At 36.9% G+C, this 26,131-nt stretch overlaps 2 protein-coding genes across 4 annotated transcripts; one reads left to right on the top strand and one right to left on the bottom strand.

Annotated features, from left to right (window-relative positions):
* Positions 1-11,255: 11,255 nt before the first annotated feature.
* LOC147853378 (glutamate receptor 3.1-like) lies at positions 11,256-21,433 on the top strand. 2 transcript variants are annotated; one of them, XM_087333212.1, is made up of 10 exons: positions 11,256-11,397; positions 11,733-11,931; positions 12,020-12,328; positions 13,358-13,571; positions 14,231-15,061; positions 15,689-16,052; positions 18,170-18,450; positions 19,480-19,511; positions 19,615-20,024; positions 20,772-21,433. In XM_087333212.1, the coding sequence occupies exons 2-10, from the start codon at positions 11,799-11,801 to the stop codon at positions 21,213-21,215; spliced, it is 3,018 nt and encodes a 1,005-aa protein (XP_087189338.1). In that variant the 5' UTR covers positions 11,256-11,397; positions 11,733-11,798; the 3' UTR covers positions 21,216-21,433. The 2 variants fall into 2 exon arrangements, with proteins under 2 accessions (XP_087189338.1, XP_087189337.1); XM_087333211.1 differs by having other exon boundaries at positions 11,322-11,561.
* Positions 21,434-22,182: 749 nt separating this feature from the next.
* On the bottom strand, positions 22,183-24,239 carry FHY1 (Haloacid dehalogenase-like hydrolase (HAD) superfamily protein). 2 transcript variants are annotated; one of them, XM_087332766.1, is made up of 7 exons: positions 23,917-24,239; positions 23,500-23,575; positions 23,352-23,403; positions 23,141-23,255; positions 22,851-22,921; positions 22,682-22,769; positions 22,183-22,441 (listed from the first exon to the last, which is right to left on the bottom strand). In XM_087332766.1, exons 1-7 carry the CDS (start codon positions 24,198-24,200, stop codon positions 22,336-22,338), a joined length of 792 nt encoding a protein of 263 aa, XP_087188892.1. In that variant the 5' UTR covers positions 24,201-24,239; the 3' UTR covers positions 22,183-22,335. The 2 variants fall into 2 exon arrangements, with proteins under 2 accessions (XP_087188892.1, XP_087188893.1); XM_087332767.1 differs by having other exon boundaries at positions 23,500-23,597; positions 23,917-24,054.
* Positions 24,240-26,131: the final 1,892 nt, after the last annotated feature.

Raw genomic sequence — 26,131 nt, forward strand, 5'->3', positions numbered from 1 at the left:
CGGCTTTGTTAACCTGACATTGGTGACATTTAATCACATAGATATGTATGTCAAGATGCATCTTAGGCCAATAAAATTGACTGGAGATGAGAACGAGTTTACGATGTATTCTAGGGTGCCCTACTGAGGGTGCATCATGGCATTAAAAAAGAATCCTCTTTTTGACCTCGGGTAAATCTGGAACACAAACCTTCCCATTATGGTAGAGCAAACCGTTAGCAATGTGGAAGTATTCCTTCGAGGATGTGGAGGTGTTTGTTCCAAACTCAACTCTTGCCCAGTATTTCGCAAAATAACTGTCATCATGATACTTTCCTCGAAGGTGATCATAAAGATCTGATGTTATTTCAGTGAAGTTAAGCATGTTAACTTCACGGATGCGACTTAGTGCATCAACGACAGTATTCATGGAACCTTTACGATATCGTATGGAAAAATCAAAGTCCTGGATGAGATCAGCCCATCGTGCCTTATGACCTTTCAGGTCTTGTTGGTCACAAAAATATTTCAAGGACTCGTGGTCCGTAGTTACCACAAAGTGATTTCCATAAAGATAATGGCGCCATGTTTTGAGCGCATGTATAACTGCAAATAATTCCTTTTCTTGAACGGTATACTGGCATTGAGCAAAATCAAGTTTCTTACTCTCGAATGCTATTGGTTTACCATCTTGATATAAGACAACACCTATAGCATAATCACTTGCTTCGGTTTCAACCTCAAAAGGTTTTGAAGGATCAAGTAAAAGAAGTGAAGGAGCCTTGCAAACCATGTCCTTGAGTTCCTTAAATGTGAGGTCTAGTGTAGCATTCCACACAATAGGTTTTGTAGACTTACGTGTTTGACCTTTTAGAAGATCAGTAAACGACGTTGTTAATTGGGAGTAATTACGAAGAGATTTTCGCAAAAACCCGACAAAACCAAGGAATGATCGAACTTCTCGAATATTCCGAAGAGTGGGCCAAAGCTTGATTTTCTTGATGCGAGAAGGATCAATTTCACCTCCTCGTTCGGTTATGAGATGTCCAAGATAAGTAATTGATTTCTTGAAGAACTCACATTTTGAGATCTTCGTGTAAAACTGTTTGTCACACAATGTTTGTAAAACAAAGCAGACATGTTTAGCATGTTCTTGTAATGTATGACTATAAACTAAAATATCATCCAAGAAAATAACAACAAATTTTCCAAGTTGTTCTCGGAAAATGTCATTCATTTCTTGTTGAAATGTAGCCGTAGCATTGGTCAAACCAAAAGGCATAACCAAAAACTCATAATGGTCATAGCGCGTACGAAATGTCGTTTTAGGAACATCGTCCTCACTTATACGAATTTGATGGTAGCCAGTACGGAGATCAAGTTTCGTAAACAACCGAGCTCCCTGGAAACGGTCAATTAGATCGTCAGCCCGGGGCAATGGATACGAATTCTTGATCGTCACTTTATTCAAGCGTCGGTAATTAATACACATACGCCATGTGCCCTCTTACTTTTTAACCAAGAGAACTGGTGCCCCCCATGGAGATTTGCTATAATGTATATAACCCATTCGTAAATAGTCCTTGAGTTGCTTAGCTACCTCATCCTCTTCAAATCGACTTAAGCGATAAGGAGGTACACTTATTGGTGCAACGCCAAGTACAATATCTATACGATGGTCTATATTACGTTTAGCAGGTAAACCATCTAGTAATTCACTCAGAAAAACATCACGAAAATCATTTAAGATTTCATCAAGTTGTTGTTGTTCAAAATATGTTAATTGAACTGAGACATTATCGATATTGTAAACGTGAATGTCCGAATCAAGTACACAATAAAATAGAGTAGAACAAGACAACTTGGATATTGATGGACACGAGGAAACAATCGAGAGGGATTGTTTTTTGACACATTGAATAAAATGAGTACAATCGTTTAGTACAAAAGTTATTGAATGATGAACCCAATCAATCAATAAAGAAGAGTTTTTATTATAAAACCAGGGATAACCTAGTATTACATCGGTGGTACAAACATTCATTACATGGAAGTCTACTTCCTCTATATAAGCATCAATAGAAATTCCTAATGAATGAATCGCCCCGTTGATGTATTGTACTCTTCCATCAGCCAAGTGCACCGTGTAGGTGTGATCACTTACGGTGGGTTGGATTCCCCATATCTAAACCAAACGATCAAGACAAAGTTGTGTGAGCTTCCCGAATCAAATAAAAATTGTACGGGAGATCCTTTGATATACCCGTTTGCACATAGTAAATCATTGGGACCCAATACATAGTGAGGGAAAGAACATTGACAATTACTTAAATGATGTGTATAGACCTGAAGGACATTAGGAATCTAACCTTTATGGTCTACATCTTTAGCTTTGTTGTCGTGCTCTTTCTGTTGGAGCTTTCGACATTGCTCTTTTGTATGACCCTTCTTTTTCCAGAATACGCAAAAAGGATGTTGTCACTTACAATCGTGATTCATGAATTCGTTGGGTGTCTTGCGTTTCCCAACGAATTGCGACTGCTTAGTCCCGGGCGCTTCATTGGGTTTGTTGTGGTCCTTCGAAGTGCATTAATAGCGAAGAACTATTTCAACGGCCTCTTCGAAGGATTTTGGATCCTTATCGTGCACTATCCAGTGAGGAAAATTTCTGACTAGAGAGGTTCATTAAAGCTTGTACTGCCTCGGTCTATTAGTCTCACGTTGTAAAGTAATGACACATGCCATGAGAGCACTTTGAGATTGCCGAAGTTCGGTCATCTGTTGAGCGGTGAAACTAAGGTATTGGCTTATTTGCGAAAAATACGTCTCAATGGACATTTGTCCAGGAGAATTCCCTTGAGTTCCTTCCGCTTGAGCAGATGACATTGGGTCGTTATTTTGAGCCATTAAATGATTATTTCTGGAAAAGAAATAGGATAAGGTCAGAGAGATAGTCATAACATCATGTTGTGATGTAAACATATCATGGGCGAACATTAATCGATATCATTATCTCACGTCAATACCCCTCTAGACATATGAGATGAGGTTCAAGATCAAGTTACTATGGTAACACAAAGGTGTTTTAAAAACCATGGGGGTGACAATTTAATGTCTTTCCCTTATCTCTATATCGATTTTTTCATGGCGGCTCCCCGAGGCTCAACCATGTATGTTTGCGTCATGAATAGTTTATACATGAAAAAAATGTTAACAATAAACTATGTTTCGGTGCCCATATATGTGGTTTCGGCTCTTTAAGTCCTATTACGAGGACCCCGAAGTGCACTTAGACCTTAAGTTTAAACGTGTGTTATAGTCATGTTGATTCTTTAAGTCCTATTACGAGGACCCCGAAGTGCACTTAGACCTTAAGTTTAAACATGTGTTATAGTCATATGTATCAACGATGTTGTATGGTCTTAGTCATATTTGAACTCGAAACCTCGAGAACAAATACATTAAACACTTCAGCCAACCAAGTAGATTGCTCTTCTTTGAATGTTTACTGTTTCATGCGTATAAGAGATATGCAAGGCATTTGCCCATATATGTTTTTTTAAAAGAAACATATATGTCAAGAGTCCTTATTTCGCCCTCATTTACTACAACTATGTTGGTACGTTACCTAACCTCAAGTCTCGTAATTACGATGGCATACGCCAAAGTGCAACCTAATGGTCAAGCCAAATGAGCCCTTTTCGTAGTAGGCCCACGTGGCCCATCACATGGTCACATCATTACGAATGCCTCTCGTAAGAATGATCTCATGGTGGCATCGTATCCATGTAATGAGGGAGGGATGTTGGATACGCGTGTCATAGGAGCGACCTCACATGAAGTGGGTCAAGCCCTACGTACTCAACATCATTATGGCTATAGGCGTTTCTTTACGTAACGAAATATCGAAGTCACCAACGGGGATTTCAACAATAAAAAATTGTTGAAAAAAGGGATGGTGACAACGTTATTCTCACAAAAATGTGAGGACGGCCACCAAGATCCTTTCCCCAAAAAGGAAAACATTCGATTTAAATCACATAATAACTTATATACACATATGTATATTATCACATATATACGATCAACTATGTATACACGTGACCACATATGCCTATATTAAACAAATCGTTATATTTAATAGCCAAAAATGACGTAATCGAGATACGTAATCGAGGCATATACTCTACGCACACGAGACATCCAAAAATAAGGGTTAATCGTAATACGCAATTGAGGTATTGACCTCTTACGCATACGAGACCAAACGCATATCATTTACAACGAATCGAGGTATTGACCTCATACGCAAACGTAACATATGTTTGTGAACGTAATACGCAATTGAGGTATTAACCTCGTGCGCATATGACACTCATTACATATTCAATATACGTCAAATGAGGTATTGACCTCATACACATATTTAAATGTTTTATACAACCAATGAATTACCACTACAACATCATTGAATTAATGAAAAAAATCTACATATTAACCATACACATGATTAGCTGGGAGAAGAAAAAATAGACAAAAAAAAAACAAGAAAGATTACCGAAGTTCCTTTGTTGATCCTTGTCTACATGAAGGCCGACCGCACGTAGATCGATCACCATCAATCAAGAACACAAAAGACAACAAAAGAAACATTAGAAAATGAGCTCTAATACCAACTTTTAGAGACATTGACTAATGTAAGCATTAGATAAGGATGGAATATATATGAATAGATAGATCTAGATAGAGAGGAGAGAGAGAGAGAGAGAGAGAGAGAGAGAGAGAAGGGTGTCGATCCACCCGACCACCCCCGAGCGAAGGGATCGAGACGGACTCGAGCCTCGATCGGCGACCCATACCACCACCTTGGCGTCGAGTCATACCTGGTGCTAGTGCGCTCGCTACAAGAGTCGAACCACTCACGAACAACGTCTCAACGTAGTCAATAGATGATGAGATGAGGGTAGCTAGGCCTCTTATTTATAGAGATACCCAAGGCCCCCAACCATGTTCACACTTGGCCTAATGGGTTGTCTCAATCCCGAGGATTAAAAGTAATCCTACCCTTCTTTACACTCTTGTTTAACCCTCACACTTATCCACGTGTATAGAATACTACGGTAAATTCTGACCACGGGATATTATATGGTCATGCTCGTAACAAGAAGGAATATCCATGAAGCATATTTGCATTAACGCCCCCACTTGTATTTGGATAAGTTGTTCTCATATTCTATTGAAGAAATATTATGTTTCTTATAAAAGCTTTTTTTAACCATGTTGCCAAAAAGATGCATTCAAGTTGCTCTTGCAACACTTTACGATGATAAATGAACATTTGCATACATTGTGCAATGAGACATGAATGTTACAATGACAAACTAAAAAGTGTGTCAACTTATTAAATGTGTCACAATGATGTGGGCACTTAACTTATATTCTTGATAGTAACTATCTTTCACGACTAGTTTATTGTACATCAACTATCGTAAAATATATCATTCTACTTTATGTAAACACCCTAAAGATCCCATGTCTAATTCTCACTTCGTTGGGTAGGTAACACTTCACACACTCGCATGACAACTTCCACATGCAACAATCATGGAGCAAAATGTAAATGCATGGGCTGAAAATAAGAACAAATGAGGACGTCACAAGCAGGTTTTAGGCCAAAACATTCCATTGTGGACATTTGGCTACATTAAAAGAAATTATGGTCTTTTAAATGTTTGGGTCAATTGCAATAACTTGCTAGAACTACATCTAGTGCCATTGACCATGCTTATCTTTAAATTTCTCACCTCTTTCCTTACTCGTCAATATTAAGTGATTAAGTAGGGTTAAACTAATTTATATGCATTTATTTAAGTATTATGTTTGGGTCTTTCTTTGTTCTTTAATCAAGATTCACTTGTAGACTTAGGAGTGGATTGACACAACCCCTGGTTGTCCTAATAACAATGAGTAGTTTGCCTTGGATACATAGAGATTGGTTCTAGGCTACTTAGTAAGGCTAACAAGAACTACAAATGGAAAGTTCTAAACTTCCCCACACGCTAATAAAACATGTTGGATGTTGTGGTGTTTCGTAGAAGTTCAAGCCCACCTAATGAGCCACCACATGTAGTGGTGGTGTTATAGGACCTACAAGGATTATCAAGTAGTGTTTTAGCACCCCATAGAAACTAAGAAGAAGATAAAAAATGAACAAAAAAGCAGTAGTTCAAATGAAAAAGTAGATAACCAAAATAAATAGAGTGTGTAATATGGACGATGGTGAAGTTCTTGCATAATTATATTATGATTATGAATAGACATTGTTACATGACACTCATAGTATGTACCATGGTCCATAACAAAGACCCTACTTGAAGTAATGTTTTTCATCCTTTTTATAATCTAGGCTAAAGAGTTCATACTAAACTAGCTAGTTGGGCTTTCCAGTCACTCACTCAAATTGCAATTGTCTCTTCATCCATTCGCAATGTTTTTGTGAACATTGCAAGATTCTTCATGTCATGTAAACAAATTCCCCACTTGAATCCTTTATTTTTCTCATGACCTTCATACCCTCATGTAAAAATGGCTACATCAAGAATTACATGCCTCATAGAATTTTCCAAATTCCACATAACACATTTAGAAATGCATTGTTCACTTGGTCGGTAATGGGTATCAAGTTGGGCCTCTACATTAGTTGGTTAAGATAGGCCATCAATAAGCGATCTATTTTCCTACCACTTGATTTGAGTTTGGAATTTTTTGACGTTGTTCATGAGGATGAGTTCCTTTTTGGAACCCATCCAAGAATTTGTGTTGCAACATTTCAAATGTCACAAAGTTGCCTAGTACAATTTGGGATTACAAACTTGTCGTTTGTCCCTCTAAGGACAATTGAAATTCCATCAATTTGGAATTTCATTTCATCAAGGCTAAACCACTAAATTAGATGATTAGCATTCCTTATAGAAATGCGCTTGTCCAAATCTTCATGATCCAATTCACTCTTTCTTGAATAGGTAAAATAAATATTAATACTTTTAGCTACAATGTACTCACGTTAACCTAACCTTGCTTAACTTTGTGAAGAATAATCATGATTTGATACCGTTACAATTTAAAAGTTTGTTGGTAGATTCCCATCATTAGATTGGCATACTAGAAGTTTCCCAAGCCATTAAAGATATCGCCTTACTTGCTTGAAGTTTTAAAATAATGCAACTTTCATGGCAGTATTCTTGCATTGAGCAATTTACATATTTAGCTCATTGTGTTACTTGCTTGAAGTTAAAAAGTATACGCTTTTCATCTACTAGGAGTTTTCCCTAGGCAACAAACAAGTTACACATTTAGTTCATTAGTTTACTTGCTTAAAGCTCATAATTACTGCACTTTTCTTGTCAGCGGATCAGCAGGAAAATTGATAGTCTAGACTCCACACTCTAGAATTTGTGTTATGTGCATCCCGATCAAAGTATTCTTTGAATTGACAAGCTATGATTTCACGATCATTGTCTTTATAATCAAACCTTGTAAACCACGAAGAATGTACCTTCACAATGATAACGAGAATATGTATAAAATTTGTAAATAAAGGATGAACGCATGTATGTGCACGTGAGCGTGTGTGGGTGTGTGCATGTGGTGTGTGATCACATTTGTCTTCTTTCCTCTTACAACTCCTAAATTAAGGTTAAAGTGCAACTATAAAGTATAAGAGAAACATCATGAATGAATCTTCCTTACATTGTGTCTTAAGTGGAACTAATTAAGGTGTAATGAGAAGCTAGATAAATAATTATGTCACTCATAATATTTTTGGATTGTTAAATTGACATGCACATTTTCTTCTATGAGCATCAACTTTCAAAACCCACCTTGTATTTTAAGTATCATAATTTATGAAGTGTGTGTGTGTGTGTATCAAGACGATATTCACACGACACAAATTTTCTTTGTATGTATGCGAACATATGATGTCACTCATCCATTATAACATCAATTGAAACTAATTAATGTGTTTGAGCAATCACCTTCATTACACGGTAGGTTTCATTTATGGTTTAAAAAAAACTATAATAACGATCCACGATATCTGAAAAAGAGAAGCAAAGTGAGTTTTGCCATTTTACTAAATGACAAAACAACACAAATATATAAATGGCAATGAAACTTTTTCAATACATGTTAAGTAGATAGCATGAAAATGAGCTGCTCAAAGCTACAATGCTCTCTTCGGTCAATTTAGTTGAGACATGTGGATTCGTTTGTCAAGGTTTGCCAATGATTCGGATATGATGGTTCGAGGTCATGGTGTCATTTATTGAATTGAGTTGGAAATGACCCACATTGATTATGTGCATAAGTGTGTTTCTTGTGGTCTTTATATGGTTTATGCTCCCTCATCTAAATATTGATAACACTTTGGGACATGAGAATTGTGAATACGTCGCTCAATCATTAATCAACGACAATATTTGCAAAATCGTTCACTTTTAGTTATAGAAACATAGATCCAAAAAATGATATCAGAAGATGATAGTTAGTTAGTGGGTGTCTAGTCTTTCCCATTGAACGAGAGAAAGTAAACAAAAGGTCATCACTCTTTTACCCACTTTGATAAGATATTAAAGTTAATACCATGAGTTCTTACTATCAATTTCCACCAAGGGTCACTAAATATGTTGGCTTGGGCACATAGATGAAAATGAATTGTGATCTACCTTTTCACTACCAATATAATGCAACTTCTAAGTATATGACTTCAACGTCTATCATGCATTTCTAGATTGCATCCTTGAGCTCTAGGTGATCAAGGAAGATTATTGCGCATAGTGTTTTAACATATCATGACTGGTGTTAACGATGTCTTATGCTTCTTAATGGTGTATGTGAAAGGATGAAAACCATGTGTTTAATAAGTGATACTTGATCATTCCACCCTTGACACTAGTGTAGACAAGTATCTTAGTCATTTCCTCTAATTTATTATGTATCTTAAGATAAAGATAGTGGAATATTGTAGTGAACAAATTATTCAAATGTAATAGGACTTGGTGCATGAAGACCAACTTCATCAGAGTTCACAACGTAGTGTAAAATTCCTATTACAATTTTAGGTAAATTGATATTTGATATAATAATGAACAATGGGTGAGGACTTGAAGCATGTCAAAGCTAACAACTTGCTATAAAATATCCAATTCCAACTTACTGTAAAATAACCAATTCCAACTTACTGTAAAATAACCAATTCCAACTTATTGTAAAATAACCAGTTCCATCGTTTTAGTATCCCGTACAAGTTGACTCTGTAAAATAGGTTTCTAAGCTAAAACCTTGACATATAAATTGATTTATTGAAGCAATCCCATGTGGGAATTGTCTCTAATTCCAAACATTTGGAAGCATGTTCCTTATATACTTGTTTGTACTTTGTTCGACTATAAGAAACAAATGCATGGCACAACTATTAAGCCTATGATTCTACAAGTCAATCTTCTAAAGCGAGAATTTGAAAGCACATCACAAACAAATCTCCAACCCGTGCTAAAAGAATAGATTGTGAAGTTATTTAGAAATTGTTGAAGGAGGTGAATGTAGTATAAAGTGGTCGTATTCCCAAGATGCTAAATCTTTGTCAGTTTATAAATTATTGTGGAATTAAGATGGAAATAACAAAATGTAGTAGCCAAGTCAAGTAGTTTGTAGCAAATCTCTAAAGTACCACATTGTCTAGACTCCAAGATACACTTATAAAATCTCAAACACGCACATTTTATATTGATTTTAAGAGCCTTGGATACTCTACCTTTCATGGACTTCATATTTAAATACGCAATATTTATATGCTCCCAAGATAAGTGACGAATGACTTCAGCTTGCACTTAAAGCATGAAAGTAATTTTGTACTCTTTCTCTTAAGAGTAATTGAATGACGAGGAGCCGTACGAGGTGGGAATCTCACGTATTTAATGAATTACGCTTTTTTTAAAGTATTACCCCGATCTTTAATTGCATATATGATGAAATGGCGCCACATCATAGACAAAAAGATTGCATGAATGGAGTTACCCAACCAAAAGAGTGGAAATGATCAAACTGATATAATGGTTTATTGCACCGACCCACCCACAAAGAGCTCGCGCCAGCTCACTCTTGTGTCCCAGCCATGGGGCCATAAGCATACAAGTTAGCCCTCACCACAAGAGGTTACATCCATAGCAATGGCCCACATTTCACTGCAAGAGTAACATGTAAGGTTGGCAAGAACAAGAGCTCGACATGACCATCCATACCATATGCCGAAACAAAACTACTTGGTGTTGTGTAACTTGCAAGTATGTATAGGACCCAAACTTTCTAACCCAAAGTTGAAGATTGACGATATCAACCCTCTCGGCAAACAATGTGTTCCCATCTCATCTGTTAATCATGTGCATTTCAACCCAGAGTATGAAGCCAATTTAATGTTTTTCACATTCTGAGGATGCAATACCAAGTAACATTCCAGGTGCCGCACTGGTTAAAGGTTGGGGCATAACACCGAATACTCTAGACAAGGTGTCTTATTAGCTATGAACCTTTTCACATCACACACAACAAGAATAGCCGGCCAATAGTTGAGGGAGCCCATCTACATGTGTTATGGATGGAGGGGTAAGGTTATATATAGGCCATACACATACATAGTATACATATACATATACATATGCATGCATGCATACATACATACATACATACATACATATGCATACATTATACATACATACATACATACATACATACATACATATGCATACATTATACATACATACATACATACATACATATGCATACATTATACATACATACATACATACATACATATGCATACATTATACATACATACATACATACATACATATGCATACATACATACATACATACATACATACATATGCATACATTATACATACATACATACATACATACATACATACATACATACATACATACATACATACATACATACATACATTATACATACATACAATCATACATATACATATGCATACATACATACATACATACATAGACATAATATATATGTATAATATATGTATATGTATATGTATAAATTATAACAGTATATGTATTATGTATATATTATGTTTGTATGAGTATATTCATGTCATGTCAAAGAGTAAGTGCTTGCGTTAGTGCTTCATTTGTTAAGTGTTTCTTCTTGTTTTAATTTCTACTATTTTTCTTAATTATTAATAATTTCCACTAGTCAGATGCTGGAAAAGGTCTCTTTTAATTTCCAAATAATCGAATTCTGAAATCTCCCTTGATTTCCACTGATCGGTGGCTAAAATCTCTCTAATTTCCATTTGTCAGATGATAAAAACTCTTTTAATCTTCACTAATCAGGTGCGAACATCTCTTTTAATATCCACTAATCAGATTCTAAGCGTTTTTTATCTCCACGAATAGTCTAACAAATCTCTTTCAATATCTAATAATATTACACTGAATGTGATGGGCGATTTCTTCTATATAATCAATGTGCTAGCGGGCGATTTTGATTAATATTGGTCAGTTTCGATTAAATTTGTTGGGCAAATTTGCCTTTAATTAATTGTAATGGGCAATTTGCCTATAATTAATTGTAATGAGCAATTTGCCTATAATTAACTGTAATGAGCAATTTGGTTATAATTTTAACGGGAGAGTTTGATATAACTTAATGGGCGATTTGGTTGCAGGGGAATTAGAAGTTTGGCTACACATACTAATTACGAATCTTAATTAATTAAGGATGTGACGGGTAAATGGCGAGCCTGAATTATCTTCATGAGCTGCAGAAGAGATCAATAATGCTCTTAATTATAGCATTAATACTCCCACCATGGCTTTCATCAATCCAAAGAGGATCAATTGTAATGGGGATGAATCTCAACATAGGTCTACTACTACTAATTAATCCAATTAACAGCCTAATTTCTGCTCAATTTGTGGTGAAATTAATCTTAAGTAGTGAATTAATTTTTAGGTGCATTGGTGGATTTCGATTCATCAATCGGTCCATCGGTGAGAGAATCGATCCAATTGGCCGTCTCAGACATCAACAAGCTCCTCTTCCATAACCCTAATTCCTCAGACCCCCACCATCATCATAATCATAATCATCATCATCATAATCATAATCATCCATTCTCAGAAAACAGTGCTAATGATGGATCAAGCTCAGCTACTGCTACTGCTAATCATAGCAGTAATCATAGTAATGATAGTCGACCAGATCGCATCATCCTCCACATGTTCAATAGCAACGATGATGCATTCCAATCTGCGGCTGCAGGTACCATACATTATTTGCTAATCCTTCCACAAATTACAAGACCAATGCCCGATTAGTTGTTCTTAAACATGCCATTAACGGGTCTTAATCACCCCCATTTAATCACTTCATTACAAACTAACCATGCCATTAATGGGTCTTAATCGCCTCCATCTCAATCACTTCATTACAAAATAACCATGCCATTAATGGGTCTTAATAACCTCCATCTTAATCACTTCATTACAAACTAACCATGCCATTACTGGGTCTTAATCACTTCATCTTCATTGCAAAAAAAAAAACCTTGCCATTAGTGGGTCTTAATCACTTCATTAAAAAGAACCTTGCTATCAGTGGGTCATAATCATTCTATTACAAAAACGCCATGCCATTAGTGGGCGATTAAGACCGTTACAAAAATTCATGCCATTTATGGGTCTTACTGGCGTCATTACAAAAAACCATGCCATTAATGTGTCTTAATCACTTCATTACAAAAATAACCTTGCCATTAGTGGTTCTTAATCACTTCATTACAAAAGAAAATTCATGCCATTAGTGGGTCTTAATCACTTCATTACAAAAGAAAATTCATGCCATTTAGTGGGTCTTAATCACTTCATTACAAAAGAAAATTCATGCCATTAGTGGGTCTTAATCATTTCATCACAAAAGAGAATTCATGCCATTAATGGATTTTAATCATTTCATTACAAAAATAAAATAAAACCATGCCATTAATGGGTTTTAATCACTTCATTACAAAAAAAGTCATGCCATTAATGGGGTCTTAAGAGCTTCATTTCAAAAATAACCATGCCATTAGTGGAGCTTAATACTTCATTACAAAATAACCATGCCATTAGAGGGTCTTGATAACTTTCATTACAAAAATTCATGTCATTAGTGGGTCTTAATCACTTCATCACAAAAGAAATTTCATGTCATTAATGGGTTTTCATCACTTCATTACAAAAAAAAAACAAAATCATGCCATTAATGGGGTGCTATATATGTACATATACCAACTTAAATGAATTAATGTAGCCATGGAGCTGTTGAAGCAAGAAGTGGTAGGAATCGTTGGACCACAATCCACCACGGGCTCGCATTTCATTGCACACATGTGCACTTCCTTACGAGTCCCCTTGGTCTCATTCGGTGCCACGGACCCCGCCCTATCGGAGCATCAGTACCCATTCTTCCTACGCCTCGCCCACAATGACATCTACCAAATGCAAGCGGTCGCGGACATCATCCGGTATTATAATTCTTCCCATCCTACAACACTCACCACTAATTTTAACTCACAAGATAGCCTTGACAAGTTCACTAAGCTTAGAGAAAGTCTCCGAGGTATGAGCTTAAGGGCATATACACTTGCACAAAAGAAACCTCCCTTGGTACTAAAGTTGTCGAATACTTAACATACAATATGAATACTAAGTTTTGTTAACATACACTATGCGTACAATATGAATACTAAGTATTCTTGACATGCAATACACATACAAAATGAATACTAAGTATTCTTAACATATACTATGCATACAATACCATAGGGATACTACGTATTCTTAAAGTATTTTACCTTTTTTTAAATACCTATTCTACAAATAAAATACAATTATACAAGATTCAAAATGCTTCTTAAATCTTAAAGTCTTTTTAAATATTTTATTTTTTTGAAGCGTTAAATACTTGTTAAATACGTAGAATATGTGGTCAAACCCCCAATTCTAAAACTTAGAATACATGTCGAATATAAGGAATTCTAAACTACATCGTTTTTTAACAACTATACTCTATATGGTGGATACAAAATCTTTGGTTTTAGCATGTGAACATCATGTGCTAATATTGATGGTGACTTTAGTGTGGTGTTTCACATGCCTTTCCTTTCCCATTGATCTTATATAGGTACTATGGGTGGCGAACCGTTGTTGCACTCTACACTGACAATGACTACGGGACCAATGGCATCACGGCCTTGGAAGATGCGCTCATGGAGCAAGTGAGCCCAAGCATGTTCTGGAAGGAGAGGCTCGCACCAAGCATTGACCGGAATGGCATAGGCCGGATACTTTCTAGGCTCACAATGATGGAATCAAGGATATTCGTGGTGCACACATCACAAGAAGACATGGGGATGAAGGTGTTCGAGGAGGCGGAGTATCTAGGGATGTTAAACACGGGGTTTGTCTGGATAGTGACCGACTTGGTAACGTCAAAGTTGGAAGAGATGGTGCGTAGCGATGTGAGGGTAGCTAGGGCAATGCAAGGGGTGATAGGGATGAGGAGATACATAGAGGAGACAAGCAAACTAAAGGAATTGAGGGCAGAGTGGGCGGGTAGGACAACTGTCACGCGTGGGGCACCGTCCATGGACTTAAATGTGTATGCAATGTGTGCATACGATGCGGTGTGGTTGATATTCGAGGCCGTAAGGGGCTTCCTAGGGAAGGGAGGTGTGCTTACATTCCAAGCCCAAGATTGGGGTGGGGTGAAGGCAGCTGGAGTTACCTCAGAGCTTGCGAAATTGAGGGTTTTGAAGCAAGGGGGTGAGTTGAGGCAAGAGATGGTACAAATGAAGTTCAATGGGAGCTTGGGCAAGGTGCAATTGGACCAAAAAGGTGACATTAGGAGTGTTTGCTTCGAGATGGTGAACGTGGTCGGGCGCGGCACAAGGGCCATTGGCTACTGGCACAACTTCCTTGGCCTCACCTCACTTCCCCCTTCTCCCCTTCTCTTGTATGTACCCTATCCTAGGAATCGACAACGGTTCGGTTTTTGGTTTAACTAGTTTGGTCTTGTCCAAACCAAACTGGTTAAGCCTAAACCGGTTTGGGAGTTTCTAAACTTGAATCGAACCGGTTTAGGGGTTTCGGCTAACCGGTTATGCCTAAACTAGTTTTGGAACCGGTTTAGCCAAGCTGATTAAGCCTTAACCGACTTGGAAAGCCGTTTGGCCCAAATCGATTAAGTTTGGCTTTAGCTATTTCCAAACTTGAACCAAACCGGTTTAGGGGTTTAGATTGGTTATACCTAAACGGTTTATGAACCGGTTTAGCCAAGCCGAATAAGCCTTAACCGACTTGGAAAGCTATTTGGCCCAAATCGATTCAGTTCGGCTTGAGCCATCCCAAAACAACCTCAAACCGGTTAAAGACACTCAAGCCTAAACCGAACCGAACCGCCAAACTGTTTGAAATAGTTTAACATTTTGGTTTAGGCTTGAGCCGAGCGGTTGCCGGATTCCTACCCTACCCTACTCTCACCAAATTGGGACTTTTTATGTTCATATAGTTTACTTTTTCTCCTTTGTCTCCATTTTGTCCGGCTTACATATGATGGCATTGAGTTTGGAATTGTTCACAGTGACACGATCCATGCGGACGACCAAAACACCAATGTGTTTGTGAATAAATGGAACGACCAAGTGAAGTTACCGGATGTGTTATGGCCAGGAGGGAGCACCCAGGTGCCACGTGGGTGGGTGATACCACAAAATGGAAGGCCTTTAAAAATCGGTGTCCCCAGGAGAGCTGGGTATAAGGAGCTTATCCGTCAAACTACCGATACACATACCAATGTCACCACCTTCCATGGGTTTTGCATCAATGTGTTTGAGGATGCTATACGATATCTCCCGTATGCGGTTACATATGAGTTTATTATGACTACGGGGAACGAAAATGATACACCCGTTTACGACAACTTGATTGCTAGGCTTGCAAACCAGGTATCGATGTTACACATTTCTTTTGTTTTGTTCCGTTTTGCAAAAGTGTCACTTCTATTTCGTAGGTCTAAGTTGTGCTTGTAAAGATTTGTCATGCAAAAAATTTCATTCTCTAGATATGAGCTTCAAGATATTACATTTTGTTACATTGCAAAAACGAGCTCTATGTCCAAGATCAATGTATTGTTGTCTCGCTTGTGAACAATGAACTAACTAATTCAAGATGTTGCATTTCTTCACCAAACCCTAAACCCTTTTCTTTTACTATGAATTTAATTTTATTGATTGCATTAATTTGTCGGCTTTCACTTGCATAAACTTTGGTCTTCCGACTGCAATTGCAAGTAGTTGAATTTAAACAAGAATCAACAAGATTGTCTATGAAGGAAATGATGAGAAAGGGTAACTATGATGAAGCTCCTTTTTCGAACCCATGATTGTTCTGATATGATAATGTTTGCGTCTCTTGTGTGAATCGCCAAAGCCACCAAACATTTATAGATACCAAGATTCCTTACCATATCCCTTTATGGAAATAAGACCTCGAGTGTCAAAAGCAATTGTGATATTAAGATAATCATAAAATGTGTCGATCTGCATTGGGGCATTGTAAATGGGAAAGATTGAATCAAACTTTTGTTTCTAATATATTATTGTCACTAGCAATCCCCCACTGCATAGTTTTTTAATTGAATCTTTACACAAATTTTGCTTTATGGTTGGATGTTTGAACCTTAAAAGAGGGATATTCAAGTGAAAAATACTACAGATGAGTATTCCATGATACATACATGTTTTAAAGTTTTTGGGTATATGCATTCCTTCACAAAATTGCATACTCAAGTGATTCGATTGATATATTATCATCATAATCTTGTTGAAAAGGAAGCACAAGGATTTTTTGAGGTCCACTCCTTTTGTTTAATGAAATGCAAAAGTGAATCCAACAATTTTTCATAGTGATGTAATGAGTAACAAATAGGATAGCCTCGAATCAAAAGTGCAAAAAAACCTTGTTTGTGGTGGGATTTGAGCCATTTTTACAATGCAAATTATGAATCAAATTGGAAATGTATCTACAAGTAAAACAATCTCTCTTGGGATGGATGTGATACATCCATTCGATCTCGAGGAGGCATGTGACATCCATTCCCCTAGAGCCTACTTTGTAGTTGTCATCACACCATAATTGATGTCAATCGGATTCCTCTAGATGACCATACCGGTCTACGTATGAGCCCATTTACTGTTCAATCGGTTCAGATTCAGGGGATTTGTGAGGCATGGCCACCGATGAGTTCGTCACTAACGAATTTTTTGTATGTAATGATGGCGATCGATCATGGGCATGATAAGCTCTTGTGAAGGAATTTGTAGTTCATTTTTGCTATTTAATCCTAAAGGTTAGAATTTTTTAGTCCATTTTGCCAAGTTAATCCCCCTGAAGCTTAAAATTTTTTATTTCATTTTTACTATTTAATCCCTCTGAAGGTTAGAATTTTTTAGTTCATTTTGCCATTCAATCCCTCTGAAGGTCAGAATTTTTTTGTTCATTTTGCCATGTAATCCCCCTGAATGATAGAATCTGTTGTTACCTTTTTTGCCATTTAATCCTGAAGGTTAGAATTTTTTAGTCCATTTTGCCAAGTTAATCCCCCTGAAGCTTAAAATTTTTTATTTCATTTTTACTATTTAATCCCTCTGAAGGTTAGAATTTTTTAGTTCATTTTGCCATTCAATCCCTCTGAAGGTCAGAATTTTTTTGTTCATTTTGCCATGTAATCCCCCTGAATGATAGAATCTGTTGTTACCTTTTTTGCCATTTAATCCTGAAGGTTAGAATTTTTTAGTCCATTTTGCCAAGTTAATCCCCCTGAAGCTTAAAATTTTTTATTTCATTTTTACTATTTAATCCCTCTGAAGGTTAGAATTTTTTAGTTCATTTTGCCATTCAATCCCTCTGAAGGTCAGAATTTTTTTGTTCATTTTGCCATGTAATCCCCCTGAATGATAGAATCTGTTGTTACCTTTTTTGCCATTTAATCCTGAAGGTTAGAATTTTTTAGTCCATTTTGCCATTTAATCTCCCTGAAGGTTAGGGACTCCATTTTTTACAGGAATTTGATGCAGTTGTGGGTGATGCAACCATCACAAAGAAAAGATTGGATCTGGTTGATTTCACACAACCCTATATTGAGTCTGGGCTAGAGATCATTGTTCCTCTTATCAGCAAAAGGCCCAACAATGAATGGGCCTTCTTGCAACCTTTCACCCCCACATTGTGGATCACCATTGGAGCTTTCTTCCTCTTCACTGGCCTTGTCATATGGATGTTGGAACACAAAATCAACTATGCTTTCAGGGGCCGATTCCGCAAACAAATCGTTACCTCTCTCTGGTCAGTCACTATGCTCTCCACTATCTGAACCTAATTCTGGTTTGTATTTGTCCTCTATATATATAACATGCATGAAGAAAATAGTGGTGACTGTTGAAGTAAAAGATCGTGTTGTATGAAGACATTGTGGTGAGTTTTTTATGTTCTATGAAGAAAATTGTAGCAGAGTGTTTCAGTAAATGAATATGTTTTGTGAAGTGAAGAAACTTTGGTTAGTTTTAAGCAGAATAACATGTTCTGTGAAGAAATTTGTTGAGTTCTAAGTAGAATAACCTTTTGTTTGAGAATTTGTCAAGTTTTTTAAGTAAAATAACATGTTGCATGAAGAAAATTATGGTGAGTTACACTAAACATATTTATCTGCATATGTTGAATGAAGAGATAGGAATGAGTTTCAGTCAACATGTATGCAGAAATTGTGGTGGCTAATATGAAGTAATTGCTGTGAACTCACAAGGCGTATAGTATGATCAAATTGTGGCTAGTAAAACTACATGAGAAAATTGTGAATCTAAATGTGTATTAAGCAAATGTGGTGAGTTCTCTACATATGTTGTGAGAACAAATTTGTGGCTGGTGAAACTATACATGTATGCAAGCAAACTGTGCGTCTGTGTATGAAGTAATTGTAATGATCTAACAATTTATGGTATCTAATCTCTGGTGATCTAACTATATGCTTACGATCATGAGAAGCTTAGTCTTATGATAATCTGTCTAGTATCCATTTTCACCTACATTAAATCAAGATAAGATTAGTGTATCTAAACACAATCTTGATATTAGGTTTCTTTCCCGTAGATTGCTCCATGATGCTGTAGGCAACTCCTTTATATGCAGACCGAGTTGTTTTTCATTGAATCAGTAGAAAGTTCAAGCTACATCCCCACCCCCACCCCCAACCATGTCTTTTCCCTTTTAAGCAAAGATTAAAATCAGTTTACACTAATTACAGGATATCTTCTTTTAAAAAAAAAAATCTGTTTTACTACAAAGAGATTTCTAAACTTTGTTTCTTGCTGCAATCAGGTTTATCTTCTCAACCCTATTCTTTGCACAGAGTAAGTTTCACAAACTTTCTATTTGATCCCCCCTCTCCCACCCCCACCCCATAGAAACAAAGCCTATAAAGGTATTCACTGACATTTATTTCTTTTCTGGTAGGGGAAAAGACCAAAAGTGTCCTTGGCAGAGCTGTGCTCATTATTTGGCTATTTGTAGTCCTCATTATCACTTCAAGCTATACAGCAAGTCTGACATCAATCCTTACTGTGCAGCAACTCTCACCTTCCATGTTAGGCATCCATAGTTTGCTTGCAACAAATGATCCTATTGGCTATCAAAGTGGATCCTTTGTGAAAGAGTACTTAGTTGAGCTTGGAGTAAAACCAGAAAGATTAGTGTCTTTAGACACAAAGGCAATGTATGCCAAAGCTCTTAGATTGGGTCCAGCCAATGGAGGGGTTGCAGCCATAGTTGATGAGCTCCCTTATGTTCAATTGTTCTTGGCATCAGAACGTAGCAATGAGTTCACAACTGCAGGTCAAGAGTTCACCAAAAGTGGGTGGGCCTTTGTGAGTATATTCATGTTTCCTTTTCTTGTAATTATTAACATTTTTGTACATCCATGACCTTCCACCCCATCTGTAGGTTTTGCAAGTTTTCTTTTCATGCATGAAATGAATAAGAAATAATGAGAAAATACAAAAAATGTATGAGAATTGAACTTTTAACATTCAAATTTCATGTTTTCAATTCTCATATAGTTATTTCAAATACATAAAAATGACCATCAGCCTTATTTCTAAGCAAACCATTTTGTTTTTATTACTGTATGTTAGGTCTTGGCAGACTGTTTTCTTATCATAATCGGCAGTGACTCTTAACCGTTTGGAAAATTTCATCACTGATTAGGCGAATTTCCTCTTCATAATGAAGCAAAATAAACTTATGAGAAAATACTGCTAATATGTGAGATTTTAGTAGAAATAGCATATAAATCTGTTGGATATAGATAGATACATAGATGTGTGTGTGCTCAAAAATTTGACTTGAGGTTTTAGTGAAAGAGGGCAAGGGTATTTTTCCCTTAGCACTGGCTTGTGTCCTCTAGATGGATATATCCACAGGTATGAAAACTGAGTTTCTTTGAGCTGTTTACGGTGAACCTGATAAGGTGACATAATATTAATCTTTGGGTTATTATGGCTCAACTATCCCTATATACACATGTTTTTGATAGTGGATATAGTGATATTCAGTTCATTAAACCATCATTATCAACGTGATTGTGATATTTGATTCATTTGTCATCATTTCAGGCTTTCCCAAAAAATTCACAGCTAACATCAGATATGTCAGCAGCAATTCTTAGGATGTCAGAGAATGGGGAACTACAGAAGATCCATAGTTTATGGTTCAATAATCAAGAGAGTGCACCTAAAGATGCAGAAGTTGATTCCAGCCAACTAGACCTTAAGCCCTTTTCAGGCCTTTTTCTAATTACTGGCTCCATATCTACTCTTTGTCTTATTGTTTATGTTATAAGGCTGCTGAAGCAATTTATAAGATCGAGGGCATGGAATGGATCAAACCTTTCGGCCACCTCTTCTTTATCCAGGAGTGCTCAGTTTATAAAGTCTTTTGCTTTGTATATAGATGAGCCGATTGATCGGAATACTCCTAACAGAAAATATTCCGAGGAGACAGCGGTCGGCCATGTGCTAGAGAGATCCCCAGTTTCTTCTCTTGACAGAGATACTTGAAGCGAGAGAACATTTATTTAGATTTTTAGGCAAGGGGGATTTTAGGCCCTATGGTTTAAGAACAAAGCTTACATTATCTTATCACATAGCCATTATCTTATCATGTTGTAAGCTTACATTCTCTTTTACAACATAAAAGCTTCAATGGAAGCTTTTGCTGCCTGGACCACTGTATCTAATTTTATTTACTGAATGTATAATATATAAGTATTAGACAAGTGTATTTTAGGCCTAGCATATGATAAGTCCTCTAGTTCTTGCCATGCTGATATATTTTGTTCTCTATTTGAAGTCATTCAATCTAGGGTTTGCTCATTTTAGTGAAGATTGTGAATGTAAATATAAGGGCTATCACATGGAAACGAGCAGGACTTTTAATCACTTATGATTAACACTGAAGAATTTCGTGACCAAACATGCCCTAAAGTAAGTACCCACACTAATATGTATATTTATGAGGTAATGAGATACTAAAAGCCAAATGTTATCACATTGACTTATAATAACATGGTACAAGAGAAAATGTCGGTGCATTATGTCAATATCTTTCAGGGAACTAATGGTCAATCAGTAAGATGTGTCTGTGCAAAAAAGTATGTAATAAGACACCACACAAGCATAACATCAGGGAGAAAAAACATAGTTCTTTGCTATCACAGTGAAGAAACAAGCTTCATAAGCTAGTATTTAGGCATTGAAATTCTATTGCTTAGCATGTAGGAAGTAGAACTTGAGTCTGCTTTATACCTAGATGCTCCTTAACCTACTCCTAAAAAACCCTGGGACATGTCTCTCTTGCCACTCAGATTACCATAATCAGATTCATATTTCTCCCATTACTCTCTTTAACATCATATGACTTTCCAAAACCCACCATTCTATATATGGGAAAGCTTGGGTCTTGCATCATGTATGTAGTACTTCCTACACATTTCCATGGCCAAAACTACAATAAACCACTAGCATGGAACAATAAACCACCGAACTGGTTCTATTTCAATTAAAAATGTCATGTGAGGTAACACGAGAGACATTAAGTCTTTTTCGTGCAAGAAAACACTGCAAGGTTATACCACACTTACAAATACACAACCCAATTATTCTGAAACAGATCACTTTTTCACAATAACAGCCCCAAACTAAGGAGATCACTTTCAAGTTTTTTAGCACTCTGAAAGTTGAGACCGATCATTCCAATCTTGATTGCAGCCTCTACATTCCTTGACCTGGGAAACAGAAAATTTGTTAAACCCCAACAACCTTGTTGGTACTTATATTTTATAATGGAAGGGCCAAACGCCAAATACCTCTATTATTTTTGGATATCTACAAGAATAACCATAAAATTACCAATAAATAGTACAATTTTTACAAGTACAAAGAGGAATTCTAGTGATTTGGGTGTTTGTTAAATATCCAAAAAAGTTAAAAGAGTATTTTGGTGATCCTCTCAATTATGTGCTTACTGATCATCAACAAAGATGACATCTGATGGGTTCAACCCCAACCGTCTTGTTACTTCAACAAATGCATCAACATCAGGCTTCCGCTTTCCTGTTCATGACAAACCACAATGACTATTATATTACTGCACAGGTAAATAGACACAAAAACCACTACTCACTATATATTTACCCATATGACAGGAGACAAAAGTCCAATCGAGATACCTTGAAAGCTTGAGTTTCTCCTCAATCAATTCATACCTGCATAAGACACAAGTTAAGGTTCACCTTGTACTACAATCTGGGAGCTACTCAAAATAATAGTACTTTGCACAGATAGCTTGATGTAGTATGACTTCTTAGGAGTTATACATATTGAAACTCTTCAAACAAAACATTGATGTTATTGTAGCTCTTCTAAATGAGGAGACAATGCATTGTAATTCTTCGAAAGAGAATCTATACTATGAGAAGATATACCATAATGGGTAGTTTGAGAAGGCGTGAATTTGATAGCCTCTTGTTTTGAGGCGATCCAATAAAGCTTCTATTCCTTCTAAATAAGAATAACCATTTGCCATACATGCTTTAAGTCCTGAAACAGAACAAGATAAATCCCTTGAAATTACTGTGAGAGCTTCCAGGGCATTCAACTATCATTACTTTTTCCAGTTATGTTTGAGGATCTTACCATTTGAATCGAATTGCCTCTTATCCTTGAAGAATTTGCAAATAAGCTCATCCTGAAATAACAAAGCTCATCCACCTCAGTTCAAAATTCATAGGCTTGCTTCTATGTCATGGCCATCGCGGCTATCAAATTAACCCGCTAGTAGTACCTCAGTAATTAGGCCTTTCTCAAATTCAATCCATGCGGTTGGATGCTTCATTGCCAACAACTCTTTCATAGAAATTCTGCATAAGGCAGAACAAATGACTGGAAGGAAATGATATTTAGTGGCTTTTTTTCTTTCTACATAAAGAGTATTATGCTTATGACAATATAACGATTGTAGAAAATTGCAAGGTTACAGAACCTCTCCCTCTCTCTCTCTCTCTCTCTCTCTCTCTCTCTCTCTCTCTCTCTCAATCGGCCAGACAATTGTTCAGGTATAGTTACTTTTTCTCTTATAGATTCAATACTCTAGTTAAATTTTGTGACCATATGTCATTTTTCATTTCGTGGTCATCTCTCTCAATCAATCAATCAAAAAAATCAAAACATGCAAAAAAAGGAAGAGATTACACATACTGACCCAAAGAACGCAGGAACATCATCATAGAAAGGGTCGCGGACGAGGGTACCCATGACATCGAGGAGGATGACGGGGTATTTGGATGTCTGATGAATCTGAGGCTCCATGAGACCTGCTCGGAAGTGCAACCCTAAACCGGGATGACTAATGGAAGGTGCGCTTCTGCTCGATCTTCTTGGCAAACTATGCCGTTTGGGGTGGAGCAGGGGAGAAGCAGGGGAGGGAGAGAAGAAGCGATGGATGGAGAGAAGAGGTGGGGAGGAGGGGATCTTCAGAGAGGTCATCAGAAGAAGCAGCAGAGCAGAGAAGATGCTTTAAGCATAGTACCTTCCTCTCTCCCCAAAAAAGTGTTTGGGGAGAAGCAGGGGAGGCAGAGCAGAGAATGGGAGGGGCCATGGCCATGGCATGACATGGCATGGCATGGTAAGTCAAGGCATGGCATGGCTGGTATGGGATGGCATGGCTGGTATGACATGGCATGGCATGGATGTATGTCAAGGCATAACATGGTATTGTATGGTATGGTATGGCATGGTATGGCATGGCATAGCATGGTTGGTATGGCATAACATAGCATAGTGGAATGGAATGGCATCGATGGTATAGCATAGGATAGCATATGGCATGAATGGAATGGGATGTCACGAACCTTTGGAGCTATGGGCCATGAGAATCAGTTTTTCCCATAGTTTTGTGCAATTGTATGATGTGTAGGTAATGGGGCTAAATCCGAATGGAATAAGGGTATGAATTGAATAATTACGAATCCGACGATGTGAGATAAGATACGCTATTTACCCCTTAGGTGCTCTGTAAACTCAATGTCACGTATTAATGAACAACAAGAAGGATATTGAGCTTGCTTTATAACAAGCATTTTGGTTATTTGTCTAGATTGACCTAAATCAACTTCCAAACTCGGCCATCAACCTAATCAAGCTCCTTGGATTGATTTGTCTACATAGATGACCCTACATGTCAAGTTCAAAAACTAATATAAAGACGGGAAGCGTTGAACGCAAGAATAGTGCAAGAGAGTAATGCCTAACTCTCATGGACTTGATAACCATCTCAAATCGAATCCATATTAGTGAGATATCTTCATCCCTTCTCCCAACAAACTTGTTTTCTCTATTTACATGGCCACACTTGTTGGGCATGGATAGAAAGACTTCATATTCAAGGCATGGGAATGTACATCCATTTAGGATTGAAGTTGGACCAATAATGGATGGTAAATTGTGAATATACTTAGAGAACCTTTATTGTCCTCTTGTCTTGTAATAACAACATTGCGAGAACTTCATTGTAGCTTACTTAATGTCTACGCCATTGATTTATGTGCATAAGTTGCACTTATTCCTAATAGCATACCACATATTCCTATGTACATATGTATATATTACAATTCCTATGTACATATGGATATATAATATATTACATATTCCTAAAAAAATCATTTACAACATTTTCATTTACCAATCCTACCACCTTTCTATGTCCATTGTCTATATTCAAGTAATGGGAAATCACATCCATATAGCGACAAGGTTGAAACTTGGATCCATATTGCATGGTACATTGTGAATGTGGTGAGAGAGCCTTATTGTTATTTTGTCTTGTAATACCTACATTCACAATGACAAATTTGTAACTTTTTCAATGTCTACATCCATGATTCATATGCATCATTTGTCCATATGTCTTTGCATGTATAATATACATATTAAGAGATTTTCCTGATCATGACGTGTTCATACATATATTTATGGCATGGTAAAGTACATCCATATAGGTGCAAGTTTGGAACCATACAGCATGACACATTGTGAATGTGGCGAGTAGGAGTTAGCAATGGTTTGACGGTTCGGTTCGGTTTTGTTCAAGTTTGAGTTTTCTTAATAAGTTTGAGCTTGGTGTTTTTTGACTTGATCCCTGCTTAACTAGCTCAACCAATTAAGTATCTATATATTTTCCAACATATATATATATATATATAAAGAGAGAGAGAGAGAGAGAGATTAACATCTTCTAAGGCTAAATATGAACAAGTTTATGATACGAAACATATCCTAAACAATGAGGTAGGATCTGTCTTTGCATGTGAACTCCATGGTGGCATTGAAGTTGATTGGGAAGATTTTGCTCATCATCGATCATCACATTATAGAGGGTCCTCAAGTACCAACACTACCATGAAGTTTGAGGGTACCTC

This window comes from Azolla caroliniana, unplaced genomic scaffold (assembly GCF_043228905.1).
Source record: "Azolla caroliniana isolate FFs.n. ecotype wild unplaced genomic scaffold, voAzoCaro1.0.p SCAF_17, whole genome shotgun sequence".
Classification (NCBI taxonomy): Eukaryota; Viridiplantae; Streptophyta; class Polypodiopsida; order Salviniales; family Salviniaceae; genus Azolla; species Azolla caroliniana.